Source organism: Nicotiana sylvestris, chromosome 3, assembly GCF_000393655.2.
Source record: "Nicotiana sylvestris chromosome 3, ASM39365v2, whole genome shotgun sequence".
NCBI lineage: Eukaryota > Viridiplantae > Streptophyta > Magnoliopsida > Solanales > Solanaceae > Nicotiana > Nicotiana sylvestris.
In genome coordinates this window covers 144,254,508-144,279,814 of record NC_091059.1, presented here as the reverse complement: position 1 = coordinate 144,279,814, position 25,307 = coordinate 144,254,508, and the positions used below count along the sequence as shown (strand labels likewise).

The 25,307-nt window shown below is 37.8% G+C and overlaps 4 protein-coding genes across 13 annotated transcripts; 3 read left to right on the top strand and 1 right to left on the bottom strand.

Annotated features, from left to right (window-relative positions):
- The first annotated feature begins 7,559 nt into the window (after nucleotides 1–7,559).
- Nucleotides 7,560–15,415, top strand: LOC104216988 (rust resistance kinase Lr10-like). Its single transcript, XM_009767136.2, has 4 exons — nucleotides 7,560–8,445; nucleotides 13,633–13,653; nucleotides 13,853–13,885; nucleotides 13,989–15,415. Exons 1-4 carry the CDS (start codon nucleotides 7,668–7,670, stop codon nucleotides 15,089–15,091), a joined length of 1,935 nt encoding a protein of 644 aa, XP_009765438.1. The 5' UTR covers nucleotides 7,560–7,667; the 3' UTR covers nucleotides 15,092–15,415.
- On the bottom strand, nucleotides 11,762–17,966 carry LOC104216990 (rust resistance kinase Lr10-like). 10 transcript variants are annotated; one of them, XR_011406192.1, is made up of 4 exons: nucleotides 17,058–17,965; nucleotides 15,719–16,882; nucleotides 15,145–15,217; nucleotides 11,762–12,495 (listed from the first exon to the last, which is right to left on the bottom strand). XR_011406192.1 is itself a non-coding variant. In XM_070171058.1 (3 exons), the coding sequence occupies exons 1-2, from the start codon at nucleotides 17,800–17,802 to the stop codon at nucleotides 15,726–15,728; spliced, it is 1,902 nt and encodes a 633-aa protein (XP_070027159.1). In that variant the 5' UTR covers nucleotides 17,803–17,966; the 3' UTR covers nucleotides 11,762–12,495; nucleotides 15,719–15,725. The 10 variants fall into 10 exon arrangements, 4 of the variants coding, with proteins under 4 accessions (XP_070027159.1, XP_009765442.1, XP_009765441.1 ...); XR_011406189.1 differs by having other exon boundaries at nucleotides 15,145–15,245; nucleotides 17,058–17,964; XR_011406190.1 differs by lacking the exon at nucleotides 11,762–12,495 and adding an exon at nucleotides 14,078–15,038.
- Nucleotides 17,967–18,303: 337 nt separating this feature from the next.
- On the top strand, nucleotides 18,304–19,844 carry LOC104216987 (putative RING-H2 finger protein ATL21A). The gene is made up of 3 exons (XM_009767135.2): nucleotides 18,304–19,184; nucleotides 19,307–19,339; nucleotides 19,432–19,844. Exons 1-3 carry the CDS (start codon nucleotides 18,401–18,403, stop codon nucleotides 19,542–19,544), a joined length of 930 nt encoding a protein of 309 aa, XP_009765437.1. The 5' UTR covers nucleotides 18,304–18,400; the 3' UTR covers nucleotides 19,545–19,844.
- A 2,417-nt stretch (nucleotides 19,845–22,261) lies between these two features.
- On the top strand, nucleotides 22,262–24,055 carry LOC138888126 (uncharacterized). The gene is made up of 4 exons (XM_070169940.1): nucleotides 22,262–23,186; nucleotides 23,310–23,468; nucleotides 23,517–23,726; nucleotides 23,925–24,055. The coding sequence occupies exons 1-4, from the start codon at nucleotides 22,262–22,264 to the stop codon at nucleotides 24,053–24,055; spliced, it is 1,425 nt and encodes a 474-aa protein (XP_070026041.1).
- Nucleotides 24,056–25,307: the final 1,252 nt, after the last annotated feature.

Genomic DNA, 25,307 nt, shown 5'->3' with positions numbered 1-25,307 from the left:
AAATATTGAGCCCTGAACCCATATATATATATAATTTGTACAATTAAGTTATTAAAAAATATGAATTTACAGTTGATGACATGGACGCGACTATACATCCCGACCCTCGGACGTTGGATCTATTAGCCCTACAGCCCCAACATAGATCCGAGTATATATGGGACAGACAATTGCTTACGCAGACTTTCCGGGCTAAGAGAGTGGATCTATTGTGGGAGTTTTTGAGTCCTCCCCGCGTTCTACATCCCCGCGTGGTCCATTACTTGGAGGAGATGAGATTATATAGGATTATTAGTATTGGCCGGATACAGCTCGACTATGCTTTGATCACGGCCTTGATTGAGCGGTGGCGACCGGAGACGCACACTTTCCATTTGCCCATCGGCGAGGCCACCATCACACTCCAGGACGCTGAGATTTTATATGGCCTGTCCGCTGATGGCTTGCCAGTTTTACTGCCTGCGACCATGAGATATTATTCGCGGCAGGCATATTGGGATATGCTGCACATGCTCACGGGTTTCATGCCGGAGGACGAGGCGGTAGCGTCTGGGTCCAATCATATACAGTTGGTCCCCATTAGAGACCACCTGATGCAGATCCACCATACTATCACCGATGAGTCTGCAGAGGTAGATGTACAACGATATACGAGGCTGCTGTTGCTCCTTCTATTTGGGGGGGTCTCGTTCCCGAATACTTTGGGGAACCTAGTGAGCCTCCGTTTTCTGCATCATATTGCCCGGTTCGAGGATACATCTTTGTACAGCTGGGGTGGTGCTGTCATCTCATATCTGTACAGGCAGATGTGTCGGGCATGCATCGGCACACAGAGAGATGTTGGTGGCTTTCTGCCGCTTCTACAGGTGACAACATATTCAAATAATATGTCCATTAGTTACAATTCTACCTAGTTATACTTAATCTTATACTTTACGTCAACTTTGTATGTTAGGTTTGGGTCTGGGAGCGATTTCTGTAGTTTCAGCCACCTCTACCACAAATACCGGCTAATGTAGAAATTCCACAACTCCCTCTAACCTGTAGGTGGGTTATGCGTCGTACTCTTGCACGAGAGTATGATGCCCATCATAATCTCCCCCTCTGCAGGGATGTGTTGGATCTGCTGGAAGACGCACAGGTGAATATCTAACTAAACTTACTTGTTATAGATTAACTTAGTGTTGTGCATACTAACGGTTTGTGTTCTTATTTGATAGTTCATCTGGACGTCGTACATCGATGAGGTGATAGGTACCCTGCCAGCGTATTGCACGTTCGGCCGACATATTTGGAGGGCTTCTGTCCCGCTCATATGCCTCGATATTGTCGAGCACCATGCCTCCGAGCGGGTATTTCGTCAGTTTGGCCTGCCGCAACCTATACCGACTCCGCCTGCATGTCATGCTTTACATTATGAGAGGGATGATCGGTCTAGGGAGGATAACACATTTATGGCATGGCTTAACGAGCAGTTGGGTACCTGGGACAGGCGAGGGGACTTGACCCCACCTCCGCAGCACTTTCCTATTCCACGTTATATGGCATGATACCACACTGTTTCCCGACTTTTTATCGGGAACCCAGTTCATCAGGCACACGGTCGGTACGTCCCATACGCCGGGAGACACGAGGCCCTGGCATGCTTTCTGTTATTATTAGTTATATAGCTATAATTTAGTGCCAAATATGTAATTTATATTTTTTACTTTGTACAGGCGATTGGATTACATACCGTCTACCATATGAGGTAGCAGATGCAGAGTTATGTCCACGATCCTGTGGCCATGCAGGAGTATAGTCGTGATTCATGGATGTGGCTGCCCAGACACTGCAGCGAGCCCGATCGGATCAGCGTTTGGCACACGAGGCTGATTATGTGGACCCAACACAATACCATCGGGGTCGTGGTATCCCACGAGCTGGTGGTGGCCGAAGAGCTGGTGGTGCCGGATGACGTGGTCGTGGGCGGAGAGGAGGTGGTCCCCAGCAAGGGGGCGTTGAGGCTCCTGCTGATGATGTTGCTGCTGATATGGCAGGTGGCATGCATGAGACGGACATGCCGTCTTACAACCTTGGAATTTATCGCACTCCAGTGCCATCGCAGGTGATCCCATCGGGTCAGTTATTGATCACGGGCTCGGATATTCAAGGAGTGGATTGGGGTAGATACTTCCCAGGCCCGTCTACCACTGTTGAGGATCGACCGACCCGAGAGTTTTATAGTAGACGTCGACTGAGTTATGGCTCCACATCACATGCGCAAGTATGAGTTTATTAGTATTGAATTTGAATTTGTGTTAATTGTAACTTATTTATTTTCTTTAAGTTTATTAATTTCCTTTTTAAGGCTTCATGTGATGCAGCGACAAATGACTACATTCAGGATCTAGAGACGATGATGGTAAGACAATATAAATTGTTGTGAATTGTTATGTAGTTTTCTATACTAAGTTTCGTATTATTATGTAGCCTTCTACTGGAGCTGACAACACCACCGATACATGTCATCTTGTGCCGCATCCGGCTATAAGGAGACGACTTGATGATGATGATCCTGATAGCGTACCCGTGCGGGAGGGGATGCGCCTCAAGCCAGCGGCTGCATTGAGACACACCGGATGCGGGACACATTGACATGGTGTAAATAATATTTTTGTATACATTAATAATATTATTTAATCGAATATGCGCATTACTTTTTTTAATTCTCCATTCGTTTGATAGTTTCATAAAATAAAATTTAGTACAACACAAGCACTTAAACTTAACTTCCATTTCAATTAAAATAAACTTTAGTACAACACAAGCACTTAAACTTAACTTCCATTTCAATTAAAATAAAATGTAGTACAACACAAGCACTTAAACTTAACTTCTACTTCAATTAAAATAAAATTTAGTACAACACACAAGGAAAACATTACTACAGCACAAACACAATCACAAACACAAACATAGCAGGCCAACATAATAAAAATATATGAAATATGAAAAATACACTAAACACATACATGCCAATATTTAGCCCCGGTTGCTATTTATTCTCCGCTCCAACCACTTAAATTGTTCTTCCAGTTGTTCTTTTTCTTCTTCTACCTCTTTCAGTTTCGCCTTCACCTCCGCAAGTTCCAGTTTATATATTTTTTTCGATCTTTTTGTTCTTCACAATTCTATTGTGTTTTCCATTTTTCTTCTCCCACCTCCTTCAGGTTCGCCCTCAAGTCTGCAATAATTCTACTGCTTTCTTTTTCATGTTCCTGTTGTCTTAAACATATATTATGAAGAAACTGTAGTTGTTCTCTGTAACATTCCTGATAACATGGTTCATCAACCCATTCTTGAAAATCACAAATAGGTTCGCCGGGAACCTTGTAAAACTGGTTCATACAGTGCCAGTAGCGGCGTCCAACTTCACCACCTTCCCAACAATTTTGCATCAAGCATGCTTTTCCACAGTTGCACTTTGGTGGACGAAGAGGTTGAGCCATTTGTGTAATATTTGCTTTTAGTAAAAAAAACCTTACCTTTAATAAAATATTTGCTTTTAGTAAATTTTGAGCACACAAAATATCTACAATGAGTCCGTTATCTATAGGCGAGACAACACCCACATAACGTACTATCTAATGGCGCTATACTTTGTGTGTTAAATATCATGATGTTGACAAGTTAACTTTATGTCAGCTGGTCAGCTTTTTCAGTTCGACAAGACAACACACACATAACGGACTATCTAATGGCGCTACACTTTGCGTGTTAAATATCATGATGTTGACAAGACAACTTTATGTCAGCTGGTCAGCTTTTTCAGTTCGACAAGACAACGCACACATAATAAATATACAGATAATTTTATTAAATTATTATTTAAATAGGTAAAATGGAAAAGTACAAATCATAATTAACAAGCATATTTTTATTTCATAAATCTTGCAACATAGATATAACAACTAATTATTACAACATCAACTCATGGGGTAGTTAGGTACACTAGAAGAACACCCACCACGAGCTTGATTAGTTTTGCAACCCAAACCAGCTGAAGGACATTTACGACGGCCGTGTCCTGTTTGTGAGCATATACCACATTTGCGCGCATAAACGGTGTCACTAACATCCATTTGGTTCCGTATATGTGTTCTCTTCTGCACCTGTCTTTTACACAAATAGGACTTGTTACACACCATTTTAAATGGTTTCGGAGGCCAATAATGCTCAGCACCCACTGGCTGCAACTGACCAGTATATGTGTTTAGGTACTTGGAAACACTATATTGTTGATCAACATAGTTGGTCTCCGCATAACCAACACGTTGAAAACACTTGATGGCATGTGAGCAAGGCATGTGGTAGATGGACCATTTCCTACAGGAGCATAACCTTACAGATTCATTTACAGTATGTACATTATTACCCCGATTATTATGGATAGCGATGCGAACTTCAAAAATACCTCTTTCGTTATCATACTGCAAAAATGAATACCAATGTGCTCGCCGTCTGCATTTCTCAAATCTCTTCATAGGCACTGGCATAAATTCAACACCCCTCTCCATCAATTCCGTTGCAGCTGCAGACCGTTGAACAAACCTCTCCACCATCTGCTTGAACGACATCCGCACCATGGCTGTGACGGGAAATCCTCTTGCCGACTTCAATAACTCGTTGAAGGACTCTGACGCGTTTGTAGTAAGAATTCCCCATCGTCTGCCACCATCCGCATGCAACGTCTACTTTTCAGGGTCATGTCGCATTAACCAACGATAGGCTGCCTCGTCTTCTTGCCTGATAGAATCCATATGCCTCCGGAATTTATGCTGTTGGTGGTCTGTTGCTGCCATCCACATCAAATCATGTAGATCCTTGTTAGGATGTGCCTTCTGGAAGTTGGCCTTAAAATGCCTCACACAGTAACGGTGGTATGCATAAGGTTCTTGCCATGCAGGCAAGTTCTCCACAGAACTTAATATACCACCGTGCCGATCAGATATTAGACAAATACCTGAACGCTGTTTGACAACGTGCTCTTTCATGTGGTTCAAAAACAACGTCCACGTCTCTGTGCTTTCATTGGCACAAACAACAAAAGCTAGAGGAAATATTTGTCCATTAGCATCCACAGCCACAACTATCTATAGCTTGATATCGTACTTTCCATAGACATGAGTTCCGTCTATGGATATTACTGACCGGCAATGTGAAAAACCATCAATTGCTGGCTTAAACGCCCAGAACACGTAATTGAATATGTATTCTGGTGTTCCCGGAGTCTGCTCAAGCTTCCATTCAACAACTGTCCCGGGGTTAAAGTGTTGTAGTGCGACCATGTACTTTGGCAGAGATGCAAATGACTTATCCCAATTACCGTAGACAATTTCAAACGCTCGTTTGCGCCCGAGAAATGCCTTTCTTTTCGTAATGGTATGGCCATATTCGTGGTGGACCGATGTAATGCACTCTTTGATTGTATACCTTATGGACGCTTCGATATGCGGAATAAGTACAAGAGAAATCAAGTCAATATCCAAGTTGAAGTAATTCCCGTTGAATGTGTCCATTTCGCATGTGTGGGTGGGAATGTATTTACCCACTTTCCACATACTTGTCTTCTTTTTGGTCGCACGCAACATACAATTACATGGCCAAAACCACCTGCGGCAAATAACCTTGTATACCATCGGACTTGACTCCCATACCTGCATCTCATGACACTCTTTTACGTTGTGTATTTTACAAGCCCTGCTTAAGCGCATTTTATCAGGAAAAAACATCCCCTTTGCAAGCACCGTTGGTCTAGACTCATCCCAAATTGCTGTCCGGATTTCATCAAAATCCCTTGTTAGAGCTTCCACATCCGGCACGGTTGGCAAGTTATCAATGTAAGGAATCTCCCTTGAATGAAACGGCACTTCAGACTCATACACTCTTCGTCTAGGAGGGTCTTTCTTCAAATCAGGTCCTTCCCCCTCATCCTGCTCATCACCATCCTCACGAAAAAAGGGTGTCTCGTCTCCGAATTCATCGGCATTGTTATCGTAATCACTGTTCTGTTCCTCACTCTGTGCATCTGCCAGATCCCGATGTAATACGTCATTTTCGGTCAATTGAGTGAGTACGGGTGGTTCAACTTGCTCGTTTTCACTGCACAACCAACAAAAATATAAGCTACTGAATTAATAAATGATTTCCATATGGCTATATCACTTCACTTACAAGTCGTAATGTGATGAAATTTTATGATGGGCATTTTTAATTAAGTGATGACTACCGGATGGGCCACTTGTAAAATTCATATCCGGCCGGTACCCCATATTAAATATATGAGCGTTAATACAAATTCAATACGCCAAAAATATACATAATTAACACAAATGAAAATTGAAGTTTACCACTCGTCTTGTGAATTATGGAAAACAGGGTATAAATTATTTTCTCGCTGCTCATTTGCCGGCGGTGATAAGTATAAATCAAGAAAAACTCTTTCATCCGAAACCTTTCCGGCAAAAACTACTCCATAATAGCCACCCGATGACTGGGGGTTATCTCTGCTACGCACAACCTCGTTTTTTGGAACGTCTTCGACCTTCACGTACATCTCCAACATTGTGATTACAAGAAATTCCCGGCATTCATCCGGAGGCCCCAGAAAATCACTCAAAGTTTCATCATCGTCGATGTTAAACTCCGAGTAAAAAGCAACCCCTTGCGGAATGACGGAATACGAATATCTTCCGGTTACTTTAAGTATCACTGAACGTTTCCTCACACTCAGTTTTTTGCATAACAACGATATCAATTTATCGTACTCTATTGTAAGTGGCAATTTAACATGACACTGAGCAGGTAAACTGTAGCCCACTGAGTTATTCTCCATCACAACCTCACCCCCCCAATATAATGAAACTCTTATTCTACGCTCTTCAGGCATAGTGAAAAAATGCTGGAGAATTTAAGAAAAATAAACATTTCAATAAGAGGTAACAAAATTTTTAAATGAATTTTTATACAATCCTAACCTCTTTATATAGGAAATGGCTAGCCGGAATTTTTTTTTTATATAGGTATAGCGCCCAAAAAGTTGGCATTATGCGCTTTTGAATTATTGAATTCACGAATTATTGGTGGGGCCAGAAAAATCTATGTATAGCGCCACTATACCTGGCGCTATACCTGGCCATGTCAGCTTTTACAGTATAACGCCACAATACCTAGCGCTATACCTTAACGGTGTCGTTACTGTTAGTATATAACGCCAGGTATTATGACGATATATATAAAAAAGTCATTTTTTTACTACCTATTTATGTAGTTTGAGTCCAAAAGAACTACATTTTGATTCCGGACTCTAAATTTTAGCATCTTAAAACGATTTCCCATGACTATTACTAAAAAAAAAAAAAAGGACTACTCTACTTAGCCTACCTTCCACGTGCAAGCGACCAAAGGGTGAATTTTCTTTTTAATTAAAATTAAAAGATGACAGTGTGTACTTGTTGACTGAAGAAAGAAAAGAAAAGGGGGTACTACCAAGAAAAGGGATATTCCCACGCGACCCACCACGGAGACGCGCAGAACCAATAAAACAAACAGTGCACGGCCAATCATAGAGTGCATTTGACATCACATCAGACCAGTACCAGTGTAGCCTCGTTCCATTTGCAGATATGATGTTGGGAAGACGACTCTGGATTGCTACTCTTGTAATCTGCATAACCATTGTCAAAGCCCAAAATGTTACTCACTGTTCTTCTTCTTGCGGTGATATTCATAACATCAGTTTTCCTTTTCGATTGAAAGCTGATCCCCACGACTGTGGAGATTCCAGGTTCGAGCTCGATTGCCAGAACAACCGTACTGTCATAAGTTTGGGTACTCTCATAGGTTCGGACGCAGGAATATATAACGTGCTAGAAATCAACTATGATAATTTCATTATCAGAGCAATTGACCCTGGTGTGGAGCATCAAATTAGTAGGAACTGCACTACTTCTCCTAATAACTTCCACATGTTTGCTCCCACCGCCCCAACTTTTTCCAGTACTGATTCGAGCAGTCCCATTCTTTACGTCAATTGTTTATCCACTGCAAATTCTTCCAGCTATGTGGAGACTACTTTCTGTGGTTCACAGAACAAGACTACTTCTTCTTCTTCTCAGAGTCATAGCTATCTCACCGTTGGACAGGACATGACAATTTCGGATTTGGCAGAGAATTGCAGCGTTGAAATGGTTGCCTGGACTTCGGCTAGGGGGCTTTCAGCGGACAATAATTCTCTATCGAGCATTAATGCGGCTCTGACAGATGGGTTTGAGCTTTCTTGGAAACGTGCCTTACTGTGCAGAGAATGTGACGTGAGAGGAGCCTTCTGTTTTGAAGACGACGGTTATAGATGCAGCAACCCCTGCTATAGCTACTATGTGACGGAGAGATTTCCCCTCCCTTGTAAGTTTTTCTGTTCAAATCTAAGTCACCATCCATTTGCGTTTCAGATGTTCTGTTTTTTAAAATCCCAATCTGATGTTGACTAAGGGATATTTTAGACTCAAAATACCTTTATACAGTTAAAAAAAAAAATTATATTTCTAATTAAAACGCAATATTATACTCCATTTTAGTTTAATGAAAAGTTAGCCGTTAAAGAAAATCGTAGTATAATGCATCCAAACTTAAAGCATTTATGAATGTTCCAAACTTATCCAAAAGTAAATGTTGTCCTCTACTGCATCCGCATTTATTAGATCTTTTAGTGTAATGTTTGATCAATTAAAATTTTACCTTAAATAAATAATTAAGAAGTCAATTATTTGGATCATTAGTACAAATTTTGTAGCCGTTCTTTTGAAGTAATTTCTATATGGTAATTGAAAAATGAGTACTTTTTTTAGAAGAAATTTGTTTACTTCAATTAGTATTTGCGACAAAGTATATTAATTTTATAGTAATTACGTGGTAAATAAAAATTAAAAACTACTAAATATATTTTATCTTCGTCAATCAATCCAGACTATTATAAAAGTATGAAACTTAAACGCAAAATTAGTCGACCTTTTTTATCATATAAAATAAATTTACATTGGATAAAATTAATATTAAATTAATATTTTTAATATTTAGGACGCTAAAATTAACTAAAATTTTGATTATTAAATTTTTCCTTATTTGAACTATATAAGAACTCCTAATATTTAGGAACGTAATCCCAATAATATTACCTATATAAGTTGATTAAATTAATTTTCACAAGAATAGATAAGAAATTATTATTTCACCTGGAATAACAATAATTAAGGTGATATTAAAAGTCTTCCACTTCAATATACCAAGTGATGAAAACTTAAAGCAAAACTCAGGAATTCATAATTATTTTCAAATTAGCTAAAATTTCAAAGATTTAAGGTGAATAATGTTAAAAATGTAAGCTATTTCAAACTATTCTTTTTTAAAAAAATTGTTAATAAAACACTCTCCAAAAATGTTGTCATAAATTTCGTAATTTTTTATAGTGTCGATAAATCTATCTAGCGGATAAATATTGCATGTAATTGCAAATAAATATCAAATTAGGGATATGTGACTAATTGATATACCCATCATTATTGACCTAAGAAAGTAACGATGTTTATTTTTATGTATAATATCTTTATCATGATATTGATTGAATCTATGTAATTTTTATAAAATTTATATTTATTGATATAAAATATACGCGCAGCACGCATATTCTAAGACTAGTATATATATATATATATATATATATATATATATATATATATATATATATCAAATTAAGTATTAATTCTTATGTGTAAATTAGTCAAGTCCAGATTTTTTCGGTCATTCATAAATGCTTTAAGTTTGGATGCAGTGGAGGACAACATTTACTTTTGGATAAGTTTGGACGCAGTAAAGGACAACATTCATAAATGCTTTAAGTTTGTGGCTTTAAGTTTGGATGCATTAAAACGCATTATAATACAACATTTTAGTAAAATGTTGTTCCCTCTGTTTCAATTTACGTGAACTTGTTTGACTGGGCACAGAGTTTAAGAAAAAATGAAGACTTTTGGAATTTATGGTCCTAAACAAGTTAAAAAGGGGCTCAGAGTATTTGTGTGGTTATAAAAGCTTCTCATTAAGGGTAGAGTTGTAAGTTTATACTAAATTGTTTCCAAATTTAGAAAGGGTTCATTCTTTTTGGAACAGACCAAAAAGGAAATAGGTTCACATAAACTGGAACGGAGGGGGTATTATAATGCGGTTTACATTAAAAAAAAAAATTATTAATTAAAATGCAGTATTATACTATATTTTTCTTTAACGGCTAACTTTCCGTTAAACTAAAACGAAGTATAATACTGCGTTTTAGTTAGAAATATAACTTTTTTTAACTGTATAAAGATATTTTGAGTCCAAAATACCATTATTTAAGTTTTGGACTCGGGGCAGACGCACCTTGACTCAAGCGGTGTCATCCGACACCGCTTGGTCGGAAAATTTTACTAAATATATGAATACTAACTGATATGCAAAGATAAATGCATACAAATAAAATAAAGTTATACTGCCTAACAGAAAGTGCTCCTAGCTCGGTTAGTCGAGCGCTGTTCCTTTGTTAGAGTGATCTGGAGTACGATTCCTAGTTGCGGTAGTTCTTTGTAATTTTAAATTTTTTTAATCCATATAGTTTACGATTAAAAAGATAAAAGGGAAACAAAATCAGTAAATCATGATGTGCTTACAATATCTGAGCCACAATAAATTATTTTAAATGTAATTATTTATTTTAGCCATTAGGTGCAAGTTGTAATTTTGAGAATTGGGCATGCTATTTGCAGAATCAAATGAATTGTGTGTTTTTGAGTGAGATGTTTGATGCATTATATAAAAAAGTATTTAGTATTAATTCTAACAAGACTATTATAATACATTTAAAATATTAAAAACTTGTCGAGTAGAATTGTAGTAATGTACATGAATTGTGTTTTATTCATATATTATAGTTTATGTTTTTAAAATTTTAATATGATATCATTACAATGATTCGTTCAGTTGATCATGTCTTTAAATGTCGACACCGCTTATAAAAATTTCTGTGAACGCCCCTGGGTGGTTTGATTTGGGTTCTTGAAGAACTACTAAAGTTATGTGATCACGCCCAACTCTAGTCCTAAAAAGGATAAGCGGTCGCTGCAAATATAATTCGGTTTAAAAGTCCGGAGTCGAATCCCACATAGAACTAATCACTAAAAAGACAAGTTTGAATAATTTTCTAAATTATAAAGATTGACATTTATATTTCTAACTAATTAACTAGCAAATACTAGAAAGCGGTAAAATTATCAACTAACGAGACAAAGGGTTGGAGACTAAATTAAGGAGGTCTAGAGTTATGATTTCCCCAATTGTCGGAATCCTTCTAACTCTGTTCCCTACAATTTTTGTCAATGTATTCTCTACTGATCGTGAGCACTTTAGGTGCTGTAATTCTCTCTCGAGCGACTACAACAATTTACTAGACATATTCTCTCGAACTACGCTAGTTGACTTCATCTAACCGCTTATTATGACCACGTCAAGGCTTTGTTATTTCTAAACCTGCCTTTAAACCCGTTGTATTGATTTCTCACATACGTTAGGAGTGACGTTGTTCAACAACCACCTAAATATGTATCCTTTCTCAAGCAACACATAATAAATAGGCATAGTCAATTGATGACCATTCAATCAACTGAAATAAACACGTAGCTGAACAAATAGATAAATTCAAAGGCTAAATTATATTAAAACCTAACAAGAATTCATCCTACAAAAGGTTCTATCAAAACTCTATATAACAAATTGGCTATTCATAATAGTATGTAAAACTACAATACTAAAAGTCATAACCAATCATGAAAATAGGAAGAAGGAAGTGAAAAACTCGTAGAAGAATTCTCCGCCTTGCTCCTAGTGTGGTCTTGCCTCCTTAGGTCGAATCTCTAGTCTCCTTGGTCTCCTTAGGTCTAAATTATGTCAAAAGTATGTCAAAGGTGCTCAAAATACCATTTTTTCATGTATATATACCAAGTAGGGTCGGGCCCAAATAATTATACCTTCTCCTACGATAAAAAGGACACTTTTCCAGGTCAGGACGTCCGCGGTCGCGGATCTGACCGCGGATTTTGCATAGTATTCTGACCGCGGAGCACTTGTTGCGCATTTTTCACACTGTTATGTTTGGAATTTAGAAAAACGTAAAACATCAAAGTTGTAGATCTTTGAGTTAGCTTTCCAACCATAAATTGTGGAGCCCAAATGGAGTTTTGAGCGGAGAGTTATGTGTATTTTACTAGACAGTGCGCAATATGCCCACTCGATTCTTTGTTTCGTTGATCTATCATCCGTTGATCCCCGAATACGATCCCGGCTTAATTCCTTGGGTTTTTACTCAGACGTCAAAGCTCCAAATCACTTGAATTCATTCCATAACATCTACATAGCTCGGAATCACTCCTACAAGGCATAAAACACACAATTAGTGCAAAACACTAGCGATTAAAACGCAAACTCAACTAAAGTGCAGTAAATTAGAGTGTAATAATCGACTAAAATACGTAATTATACCCTATCATCATTATAGATTTTAGAAGACCCACGTAAAAATCAGCATAAGTTTATACAATGTTTGGTTGGGATTTGAGGAGATTTAATTAATCTCCACATAAAAATCAACATTATTAATATATTATTTAATAATATGAATATAGTGTGTTAGTAATACTGAAATTAGTAATATTGAGATTAATTATGCTGGATTATTTCTTATAGATCGTTTGATTTGGTATATTAAAAGTTTTGAAAGGACAGTTCTATCTTTTATACATGCTTATCCATGTATTAAAAACTATAGTATTGTTAATGTCATGGTTTCCTTGCATTAGTTATAAATATATATGTAGAAAAATACTACTATCAAATAAGGAATTAATAATACAAAGTTAATATATATATATATATATATATATATATATATATATATATATATATATATATATAAAATTTCCCCTAATACATCCTACCAAGTGACCCTGAAAGAGATGGAAATACAGAACATTGAAACTTTTTTAGTGCTGCAAAGACCATGTTAAAACTCCCAGCAACTTTACTGTATTCAAATTCTAATCTTTAGGTGTCAATCAACAACAACAACGACCCAGTATAATCCCACAAGGGGGGTCTGGGGAGGGTAATATGTACGCAGACCTTACCCCTACCCCGAAGGGTAGAGAGGCTGTTTCCAGGAGACCCTCGGCTCAAAAAAATAATAGGAGATGATATATTAGTACCATAAAAATGCGTAATAAAAATAACAACAATATATAAGAGATATGAAATATGAAATACAGGATACGAAATACGAAATACGAAATAGATGGCTGATATAGTACAGCTAGAAGGTGTCAATCTTTACGACAAATGAGATCTCCATCTGAAAGCAGTCAAAGATGTGGTCAATTTTCTTTCTTTCTTATGTTGTTACTTATTTTTGTCTGCTCTGTGTTTTAGTCCTAAGTTTCACTATACAACAATTTATTTTAAGATGTAGTAGCATCTCTATTTTGCTGAAATTCTATATTTGTGATAATGCAGGTCGCCTCTCCCACAATGGTGGTAAGTATTTCGATACTGGAGTAGTAGACTGCAATAACTTTATTACAGCGTAAGCATTTTGTTGAAAGGAAAACTTTAAAATCAATAAGTCTGTTAATTATGATTTCCTTTCATTACATCACACAGCTGTAAACCTTTCTTGAAGTATTTAGCAAATCTATTTCCTCTTTAATGCTTTGTGATTTGCCTGTTTTGACAGTTCTTACAACAATATACGTTGGAAGTGTTACATGTGAGTCTTTATCTTACCCTACGAGGATTAGGATTCTTGATCACCTCTGAAAACAATATACAACAATTTAATGTTTTCCATTTATCTTTGTAAAACTATGCAGTTTCAATTCTGTCACTGCGCTTTCTCTTTGGATTGGTTTTCCTGATTGCATTAGTTGTGCATAAATGGAGAAGACGACACTTATCTATGTACCAATCAATTGAAGACTTCCTGCAAATCCAGAGCAACCTTGTGCCAATTAAGTATTCCTATTCTGAGATTAAGAAGATGACTAATAAATTCAAGGAAAAACTAGGCGAAGGAGCCTATGGAACTGTCTTTAAAGGAAAGCTCCGTAGTGGTCCTTTTGTTGCAGTGAAGATGATGCACAAATCTATGACTAGTGGCCAAGAATTTATCAGTGAAGTTTCCACAATTGGAAGGATTCATCATGTTAATGTTGTGCAGCTCATTGGATTCTGTGTTGAGGGCTCGAAACGTGCTTTGGTATATGACTTCATGCCTAATGGTTCCTTGGACAAGTACATATTCCAGCAAGAAGGAACTATTTCCTTGAGTTACAAACAAATGTTCGATATATCTCTTGGAGTGACCCGTGGGGTAGAATACCTACATCGGGGCTGTGACATGCAGATCTTACATTTTGATATTAAGCCACATAACATTCTTCTTGACGAAAATTTCAGCCCCAAAATATCTGACTTTGGGCTTGCCAAATTGTATCCAACAGATGATAGTATAGTGAGTCTAACTGCAGCAAGAGGGACAATGGGTTACATGGCTCCTGAGTTGTTTTATAAAAATATTGGAGGAATCTCATACAAAGCCGATGTATATAGTTATGGCATGTTGTTGATGGAAATGGCAGGCAGAAGGAAGAACATGAACCCATTTGACGACCACTTAAGCCAGATTTACTTTCCTACCTGGGTTTATGACCAATTTAATGAAGGAAATGATATAGAGATACATGATACCACCGATGAAGAAAGGAGGATGGTAAAGAGGATGATAATTGTGGCGTTGTGGTGCATACAGATGAAGCCAGCTGATCGTCCTGCAATGAACAAAGTTGTTGAAATGCTTGAAGGAGATGATGAACTCCTACAGATGCCCCCAAGACCTTTTATAGCTCCCCGTGAGATTAATGCTGGAGATGTTATTGAGACAATAAGAATATCCAGTGACATTCTAGGTTGTTAAGGTTAACTCACCATGTTGTGCAAACCATGATAAGAAGACCTTAAGGAGAATACCTGAATGCCAACACTGCTTCCATGCAAACCGTATAGATGAATGGCTACGATTAAATGCTTCCTGTCCAGTTTGCTGCAAATCTCCAGGCCCAAGCCATTATCTGTTAGTGAGGCTCCCTAATTATTTCTCATATGAATGTAAACTTTATCTTTTAATCAACAGCATGACTACACGAGATGAACCTTAGTTTAGTATATTGAAGTTGGTCTCGTGTAATAATGAGGTGCTCACAGGCTTTTATTTTATGAGAATAGATGGTTGGAAGTCATACTTATATTCTTGAGGAAATCAGACAGAAATACCCATAAACTTCTTTTTTTCATTGTTTTTGGTGTATGGGCTGGTATTAATTCCTTCCCAACCACAACCTTCTTCTAACAACATGAAGTCTTGCATGCTGTTTTGTATAGTAAATTCGCTGGTTGAGAAACTCAGCTTTATTTAAATTCTACTCAGTATAATTTACAGCAACCGAATTGATATAGAAATATACCAAAGAAGTACTAGCTAGTAACATTTACATGAGTCTTATTCTGTTATTTGTTTCTTTCTTTATGAAGAGAAATGTTATACCTCAGATTTACTCATTCGAACTTGTACCAGTTTCAAAACTGCTTCCGAGCTCACTGCTGAATTGGCTTCCTTCTGCAGTTGTCCTCTTGTTTGGCGAATTCAGAGAGCCGAAAGGATTAGGTGGCATGATGGGACAGCCTTCTCCTTCTAGCATTTGAATCACAACTTTCATTGATGGCCTATCCGCTGGATACCATTGAATGCACCAAAGTCCTACAATTGCTAGTTTCTTGATTATGCTGCTGTCATCTTCATTGTCAATTTGGATTTCTATTTCTTCTCCTTTCTCCAGTTGTTTGTACATCCACTCGGGGTAGTAAATCTGACTACTGCTGTTCTCCTCATTTGCAGCATCAAATTTCTTCCTTCCACCAATCATATCAAGCAACAGCATTCCAAAACTATAGATATCTGCTTTGTACGACACATTTCCATAGTTCCTGGAGAACACTTCAGGGGCAATATAGCCAATGGTGCCTCGAGCAGCTGTCATTGACACAGCACTTTGCTCCTTTGAGCACAACTTTGCCAGACCAAAATCCGCAACTTTTGGATTGAAATCTTGGTCTAGCAAGATGTTATGAGGTTTAATATCAAAATGTACAATTCGTTGGTTGCACCCCTGATGCAAATACTCGATACCTTTGGCGATTCCTACAGCTATTTGTTGCATCTTCTCCCAACATAGTGATGAACCTCTCCCGTTCCCTGACGATATGATCTTTTGAAGCGTGTCATTTTGTAAATATTCGTACACAAGAGCGCGTCTATATCCATCAGCACAATATCCAACTAAGCGCACAACATTCACATGATGAATTCTACCTATGCTTCCCACTTCATTAATGAAGTCTTCGCCGTCGCCCTTGAAATTGTTAAGGACCTTAATTGCAACAAGAATTTCATTGGTTAGCTTCCCTTTGTATACTTTTCCATAGCCTCCTTGACCTAGTTTATACTTGAATTGCTCTGTTATCTTCTTAATATCTGCATAACTGTATCTTGTAGGTCTGAGAGCTTTATAATCCTCTAAAAATCTCTCAATCCTTTTCTGATCCTCTTTCTTTATTTTCAATTTGACTATTTTGTACACTACTAAAATGATTAACGCGAAGGCAAACACACTACCTAGTACACTTGCGACAATAACTTTCTTTGACGGCCCTGTAAAATAAAGATGGTAGCATTATTAGCTTGTTGAACAAATCAATCTTGATTTCTTAGGACAATAACTCTCTTTGATTGCCCTATAAATTATTCACTGATTATTATTCAGAAAATGCTCTAAAAGGTAAAAGTTGTGCCAATTGAAAAGGGAAAGACAATTCTAAAGATGTACCTTTGCTAGGAATGTCAGCGCATTCAGTTTCACTGCCTGAACCATTGGATTTCAACTTGCAGTACTTTCCATCAGCTTCACAATTTCCACAAAATGGTTCGGACCAATGCAAATAAATCTGGGTGGGACTATATTCTGGTCGCCCAAAAAGTACCTCGTTTGGAACATCTGAAATATTGTACATCTTTGTACACGAAGATGGAAACTGAGAGATACTATAGTAAGATCGAAAGGCAAGAACGTCATAATGAGGGCCGCTAAGGCAGTTGATCCGATCAGAAGACGTTGAGTACTCCTTATTTGAGGAACAATTGAATAAAGTGAAGCCACCATATGAGTTCGGATCAAAAGTAAACAGCGAAGCAGACGAGTTTATGTTTGAAATTTGCCTGGGAAGACACGAAGCATTGAGTTCTGATAATCTTATTGTCTGTGAGTTGTAATCAATTTCCTGAACAGAAACATTGGCTGATATTGGAATGACAATGTTCTTGATAGATGCCTGCAATGGAAACTGGAGCATGAATTGACTAACATTGTCTTTGGTACAAGACAGTTCAAAACCAGGGTAGCCACAGTTGGTTGGCTGACGATTTTTAAGGCGAAAAGGGAATCGAATTACTGGACCGAAATCGCCACATCTTGTTGGCAAGCATTGATCTTGGATTGTTATTACTTGTCCTAGAGCTACTCCCAAGAATATTAGATGCAGAAACAAGTGAATTAGGATTTGGGTCATTCTCATTTCTCTCTTGGGAAGAGAAGCAACAGTCTCCAACAATGGTTGCTGAGTTGCAAAATGCTTAGCTTAGTTGCCAATTAGGAATCATTCTTGTAAGAGTGGTCCTTTTGCCATAGAAACTGATTGTGCTTTAAAGTCAACACGCTACAACATGTACTTAACAAGTTGCTGAGTTGTTGAATCTTTCAATATCTTTGACTATCAAATATGGCGACTAAAATATCAATTCTGCTAATTTATCTTGGAAATGTCATAATCCCACTCTATCAAATTAAAAGCAACGTTAGTGGATAAGACTCGGCCATATATTGCTTGTCATAATCAATGATCAATCCACTTGTTTTTTTTTTCAAATCATTCCACTTAATTTTAACAAATAATTAATCCAAGGACGAGGTCATATATGTCAAAGTCCAGTCAAACTTCCTTATCTTTTGACAACCATTTGGCCCGGGCCTAAAATTTTATTGGACGCGCTGAAGAGAACGGTCATATCGTCTATCAAAGAACAAGGAAACTTGATCAGGTACATATAACCACATCAAGAAAAAAGAAGATCACAGTATCTTTTTATTTCCTCTCTCTATATTCAATTGAAAACATGTTGACAAGAGGGCTGCTTTTCGCTTGTGTTTTGTTACTTGTGACATTCATAACCAGTTCTAAAGCGCAGGATATTTCTCAATGTATCCCTTCTTCCTGCGGCCATATTTCAGAAATAAAATTTCCCTTCCGATTGAGGACTGATCCTGAGCATTGTGGTAGACACGGATATGAGCTCGATTGCCAGAACAACCAAACCGTGTTCAATTATAAGTCCAGAATTTTCTACGTACAGGAAATTAACTACAGAAGCTACTCAATAAGGCTACTTGATCCCGGCCTAAAAGATCAGAGAGAAAATTGCACAGTTTTTCCAAATCACAGGGCAAGTTATGATGCCATGACTAGCCAAATCTTTGAATGGGTTCGCGTTAACAATGATATCAACTATGTCAACTGTCGAGCTCCTATCAACTCGTCACAGTATATTCCTACAAGTTTTTGTAGCAAAAATACAACGAGTTTTAGCTACCTTGTCATAAGAGAAATATTGCAAGCTTCGGATTTGGTTGGCGGCTGCAGAGTTGAAACTGTTGCATGGTCCTCTGCTCCTGGCATTTCATCAAACAAGTCGTCTACGTTAACAAGCACACATCAAGGCCTGGCGTATGGGTTTGAGCTCTCTTGGAAGCGTAATCTGTTATGTAGAAATTGCGACCCGAGTCGTGGCGGCGAGTGCACTATTGAAGAAAACAGCGACAGAGCTACTTGCCGTTATTGGTGCAAAGAGGACATTCACGTTTCGAAACTTACGTTCCGATGCAAAGTCGAGTACTATTCTGGTAAATTAAAGTTTCACTATACTCCACCTGCCTTGTTCTTTTCATATTGATAAGGCATCATATATGTTGGAGAATTTTACTAACTCGATTTTTCTTTGTTTTCTTGTTTGTGGCATTGGCAGTTTTTGTATTGTTCTTTGGCGGTATAGGAATAGGTAAGGCTCTACAATTAAGATCCAACCAATTGTTTTTCAAATAAAACTGCAGATTTTTCTAACTAGGGCTGTTATTTTCTGAAATTGTGCAGGTGGAGTTTTGGTGCTGAGATTTCTACTGGGAATTCCGATCTTGATTGCAGCAGTGCTGTGGCAGTGCAAAAGACGGAATTTGCATACATCCTCCAATGAACAGAACTGTTAAGATTTTTGCCAGTCAAGCTACTGTAACAGAAGTTTAATTTGTCTATTTTGTTGAAAATATCTAGGCCAAGGTCAGCCTGTGCTGGCGATTAATTACTAGGATTTTTCTTTCCAGTTTAGTCCTGTATATTTTGATATTCTTACCTATTTGATTGTGTATGATTTTTTCTTAAATTTTATAATTTTCCTAATTCATGTAAGTAATTGAATGGATATTTGTACTTTCTGTCCAATAATAGGACATGACATTCGTTAGTTTTGTAACACTCCTCAAATTTATAAAAGTTTCGAGATACGCTAACTATAGAACTAAATTATTACTATTTTTATTATTTTTATCTTGCCTAAAGTGATATATATATATACAATTAGAGGAATATTAGTAATTTTAATATTGTTAATTATTAAAAGTGGGTATCATTAAGTATTAGTTTAAAAAGAAAAAAAAGAAAAACAAAAGGAAATAAACAAACAAAACAAAGAAAAAAAAATGTGACCTAACCCATAAAGTGGATTTTCAAAAGGAAAACATAATGCCCTGCACAAAACAGAACACTTTCTCTTTTAAAACACAAGAACAAAATCAAAAGCCTTCTGCGAAACGAAGGCAGTCATAAGTTAATCACGCACAGAAAATTTTAGGGTTCTTTACCAGTCATTGATTTTTGAACTCAGGTAAGTAAATTTCCTTATTGTCAATTATCGTATAGTGGTAATAGGTAAGAATTGAATAGCTAATCCCCTTCTTCCTCCATATCAACAATAAATTTCATATTTAAGTGTAGTACTTTAGAAATTAATTAGAATGCACTGGTTGTTGTAGAAATGATTGTTTGACTGGTGTCAATTGGACTGGGGCCTACGTATTGACTCGAGAAGTTTTGAGGTGAGTTGATATAACTCTTTACTAAAGTGGTTTAACTCACAAAAGCACGCATACAAGGTGTTTGATGAATTGCTTAAAAGAGTTTATCTTTATTTAATTAGAGCGAGTGAGTACCCATTAATTTAGAATTGTTCTAGCAAAAGTTTAGATGATCTATTAGGCTATATGTGCTTAAATTTTTAGATTTTTGTGTTATTCTTATATGCTATTTTTATGTTGAAAATTATGAAGAAGAAAGAATCTTTAGAAATATTTTTATATGTTTATTTCATTCTTATGCCATGCTTTACATTTAAGGACACCAATATGAGCATGTACATAATGTTCTATAAAGAAAAGATTTACACTGGAAAAGTCACAAGAAGAAGTTTTAGAAAGAAAAGATTTTTGGGGAGTATCCTTTATTTTGAGAAGGGGTCATCGTCCAGGCCGAGGGTCCTGACCAAGGCGTTGACTTCCTGAAACTACTTGTGCCAAAGTAGGGAGCACACGAGCCGAAGGTCTCGTTGCTGATAATTTACTTAGTCATGCTAAGGTATGATACATGAGCGCTGAGAACCATGAAACGAGTGACACCTCGTGGATTGGGCCTATTCGATCAGGTTGGGATCGAACCCGTGCCGATCACACGGTGACTGAGACAGAATTAAGTCAGAATAGTTGGAACTCCCAAAGTATAAAGTGAAGTATTTTTTTTAAAGAAAGAAAAAGGAAAGAATTTCTTTTAGAATATTCATAAATTGCTATTATGCAATTATTTTAGAATCATTCTTATAAGCTTTATGTTTTACATGCATTTAAAACTTTTGCTCGTAATGTATATGTTATTAAAGTTTCTTCCCTAGTTATTGAGACTCACTGAGTACAATGAATGGTACTGACGTTCTCTTTTGGGAACCTATGTTGGTCTGCGGTACAACGTAGGAACCAGATTTGCAGGCGAGCAAGCTACGAGTTAGGACTTTTTTCCCTTCCAGTGATATTGGTGAGCTCCGCTTTTGTTCGTGGAGTATTCTTAGAGTCATTTTCATTTAGATATTTCTTTGTTTATTTAGAGAACTGGCCAGGAAATCTCATGTCCTGAGCAGTGTGTCAGTTTATCAGTAGAGGCTTCATAGACATAGTCATTGGGTTGAGATTTAGATGTTATTTTATAATAACTTAGCAGTAATTCAGTAGTTACTACGAATAAAGCTTTGGAGTTGATTTATTTAAATATTTGAATTAATCAAAAGTATCTGTTTAGAGTATTGCTTTGTTGCATATAAAGTTTGGAGTTGTAATAGGGTTGATACGCAGAGATGGTTCGCTCGGTCATGTTTAGTGATCGAGTGCCGGTCTCGGCTTGTTCAGAAAATGGGTCGTGACAAACTTGGTATCAGAGCCAGGTTTATGGAGTCCTAGGGGTCTATGAAGCCGTGTTAGTAGAGTCTTGTTTATGTGTATGAAGCGCGCCATACTTATAAACATGAGGCTACAAACATTTAGGAAAAATGTATTTTTTTTCATACTTTAGATCGTGCAATAGAGTCTACCTTTAAGAAATTATCTAATTTATTCGTTTCTCCAAAACTCGCTGAAATGGCTCGTACTCGCAACTCTGACACCGACACTCAGGATGATTCTCAAGAAACCATCGCTATCATTGTGGCTCAAGGTAGAACTAAGAAGGTTTCGACTCAGAAAAGGAGGGGAAATCCGCAAAGGGAGTCCAAGTACCCCGGGTCGAACAAGAAGAAAGGGTGGAGCATAATGATCCAGTACCTCAGGATCCAGTACTGCCCCCAATAGCAGCCCCGACTCATGCAACTATATCTCCCGAGGTGGGTCAGATGTTTAATGCTGTCAACAGTGCTATGGAGATGTTTAAAGCCTTTATGGCCAACCAGAACGAGAGAAGAGATGAGATTCCACCTCAATCAAATAGACAGAGCAATTCTGAGTCCTCAAGAGTGAATGAATTTTTGAAGTTGAGCCCTCCAGTGTTCCATGGTTCTATAGTTGATGAAGATCCGATGTTGTGGCTGGAGGGTGTCAAGAAAGCCCTCCGAGTGATGAAAGCATTTGATGATAAAGCTGTAGAGCTAGCTGCTTACCAGCTTAGAGATGTGGCCGGCGCTTGGTTTGAGATGTGGGAAAAAGAAAGAGATGAAGATGATGGTCCGCCTACTTGGGAAGAATTTGAAGAGGCTTTCATGGCTAACTTTATCCCAGAAGAGGATAGGGAAGCTAAGGCTACAGAGTTCGAACAGCTCAAGCAAGGGTATAAAAGTGTGCAAGAGTACTACATGGAATTCATAAGGTTAGCTAAGCATTCTCCTCACATGGATAAGACTGAAAAAGCAAAGATTCGCAGGTTTGTGGGCGGTTTAGCTTACCACATTAAGGATACGACATCAGCTGCAACAGTAGGGATGGAAGCCTTCTCTTCTGTTGTGGGATTTGCCAAGCACTTAGAGAAAGACAGACAACTAAGGAGAGAAGAAAAAGAGCATAACAAGAAAGCCCGTACAACGGGCAGGTTTAATGGTACATCCAGCGAAGGTGGAAGGGATTCCTCTAATAAGGAGTCATTAGCACCAGCTCAGTTCAGTCATCAGTCAGGTGGTGGGTCTTCCTTCAGACGTACTCAGAGTAATGGAAATCAGTCTCGCCAGAATCAGAATTTTAGGACATCATCCTCACATAGCCAGAATCATGCTGAGCAACATTCACACCAGCAAAGTCTTTGTGGAACATGTAAGCGGCAACATTCAGGTCAGTACAAGCTCGGGTTTCATGGTTGCTACTATTGTGGAGACATTGGTCATATAAAGGCCAACTACCCAAAGTTGTGACGTAATCTCAGTGGTGGACCAACTCGTCCTTCTAGTTCCTCAGCTACTTCAGTTGCACCACCTCAGGCTCGTGGTTCTCATAATCAGATAGGGCATGGAGCAGGCAGAGGTGCAGACCGAGTTACTCAGGGAGGGGGACAACCCCGTTTGTTTGCTACACTTGATCGTCAGAGTGCAGAGGCATCTGCAGAAGTTATTACAGGTATACTTTTAGTCTGCTCACATAATGTTTATGCCATAATGGATCCAGGTTCAACATTTTCATATGTGACTCCATACTTTGCAATTAACCTCGGACTAGAACCTGAACAACTTAGTGAGCCATTCCTAGTATCTACTCCAGTTGGCGAGTCAGTGAAAGTCACCAGAGTCTATAGAGGTTGTATAGTTTCAGTCCAAAGTCGCAACACCAAAGCCGATCTCATAGAGTTAGAAATGGTGGATTTTGATGTGATCATGGGTATGGATTGGTTGTCTTCCTGCTATGCCATGTTAGATTGTCATGCTAAGATAGTCAGGTTCCAATTTCCAAATGAAGAAGTCTTAGAGTGGAAGGGTAGTTCAGCATCACTTGTAGGTAAGTTTATTTCTTACCTTAAGGCACAACGAATGATCGGTAAGGGGTGTCTCGCCTATTTGGCTCACATTATTAATCCAGAATCAGAACCACCAGCTCTTCAGCCAGTGCCAATTGTTAGAAAATTTCCAGAAGTTTTCCCAGATGACCTTCCCGGACTTCCTCGCGAAAGAATCATAGACTTCGGCATTGATCTCATGCCAGGCACTTAGCCCATATCTATACCTCATTATAGGATGGCTCCAGCAGAACTTAATGAGTTGAGAGAACAGTTGAAAGACCTTCTTGACAAGGGTTTCATCAGACTGAGTGTTTCACCGTGGGGTGCCCCGGTCCTGTTTGTAAAGAAGAATGATGGGTCTCTCAGAATGTGTGTCGACTATCGGCAGTTGAATAAAGTTACCATTAAAAACAAGTACTCACTGCCAAGAATTGATGATTTATTTGATCAACTTCAAGGTACAAAGTACTTTTCAAAAATAGACTTGAGGTCAGGGTACCATCGGTTAAGAATCAGAAAAGAGGATATATCTAAAACAGCCTTTAGAACTCGCTACGAGCACTAGGAATTTCTAGTGATGTCCTTCGGGTTGACAAATGCTCCAGCTGCATTCATGGACCTCATGAATAGAGTTTTCAAGCCATTCCTGGATACCTTTATTATTATGTTTATAGATGATATTTTGGTGTACTCTAAGAGCAAGAAAGGTCATGCAGAACACCTCAGAATAGCCTTGCAGACCTTGAAGGGGAATGAGCTTTATGCCAAGTTTTCAAAATATGAGTTCTGGTTGCAGTTGTGAGCACGTGATTTTTGCCTCACGAAAAATACTCTAAAATAAATCAAAAAAATAAAACAAAATTCTCTTAGTATGCAATTTTTTAGAATTTATGTGGCGTTTATTAATTGTTTGTGTTTGTCCGTAAATGTTTGCTTTGATATAATTAAACAAAAATAAAATAAAAATACATGTTGCATGCATATATAGGTTTTAATTATGCATTTAAAATTGATTAAAAATAAAATCACAAAAATATGCATTTGTTCTAGTTTTAATGTTTCACTATGTGATTAATGTTTTGTCTATGTGTTAATAGTTGTTGAAAAGTAATTAATATTTTGTAAGAGTAATTTTATTTTTATAATTTTAATTAGGATTTTAATAATTAAGGAATAAAATTGGAAATTGAGAAGAGTTAATTAAATGGGCAAAACGGATCTGGGCCAAAAATCTTAAACAAAATCAGGCCCAAACAAATCAAACCCCTCAGCCCAATCCAAACCCCATGTCTGGTCCAATTTAATCGAACCAAACGACGGCGTTTTGTCGCGTTTCATCAAGGACCGTTGGATCAAATCCATCCAACGGCTGAGATCTCACACCCCTTACCCATAACCCTTACCCGACCCATTGCCCCGATTCAACCCGTCCCCCCAACTTAAACCAAACGACATCGTTTGGT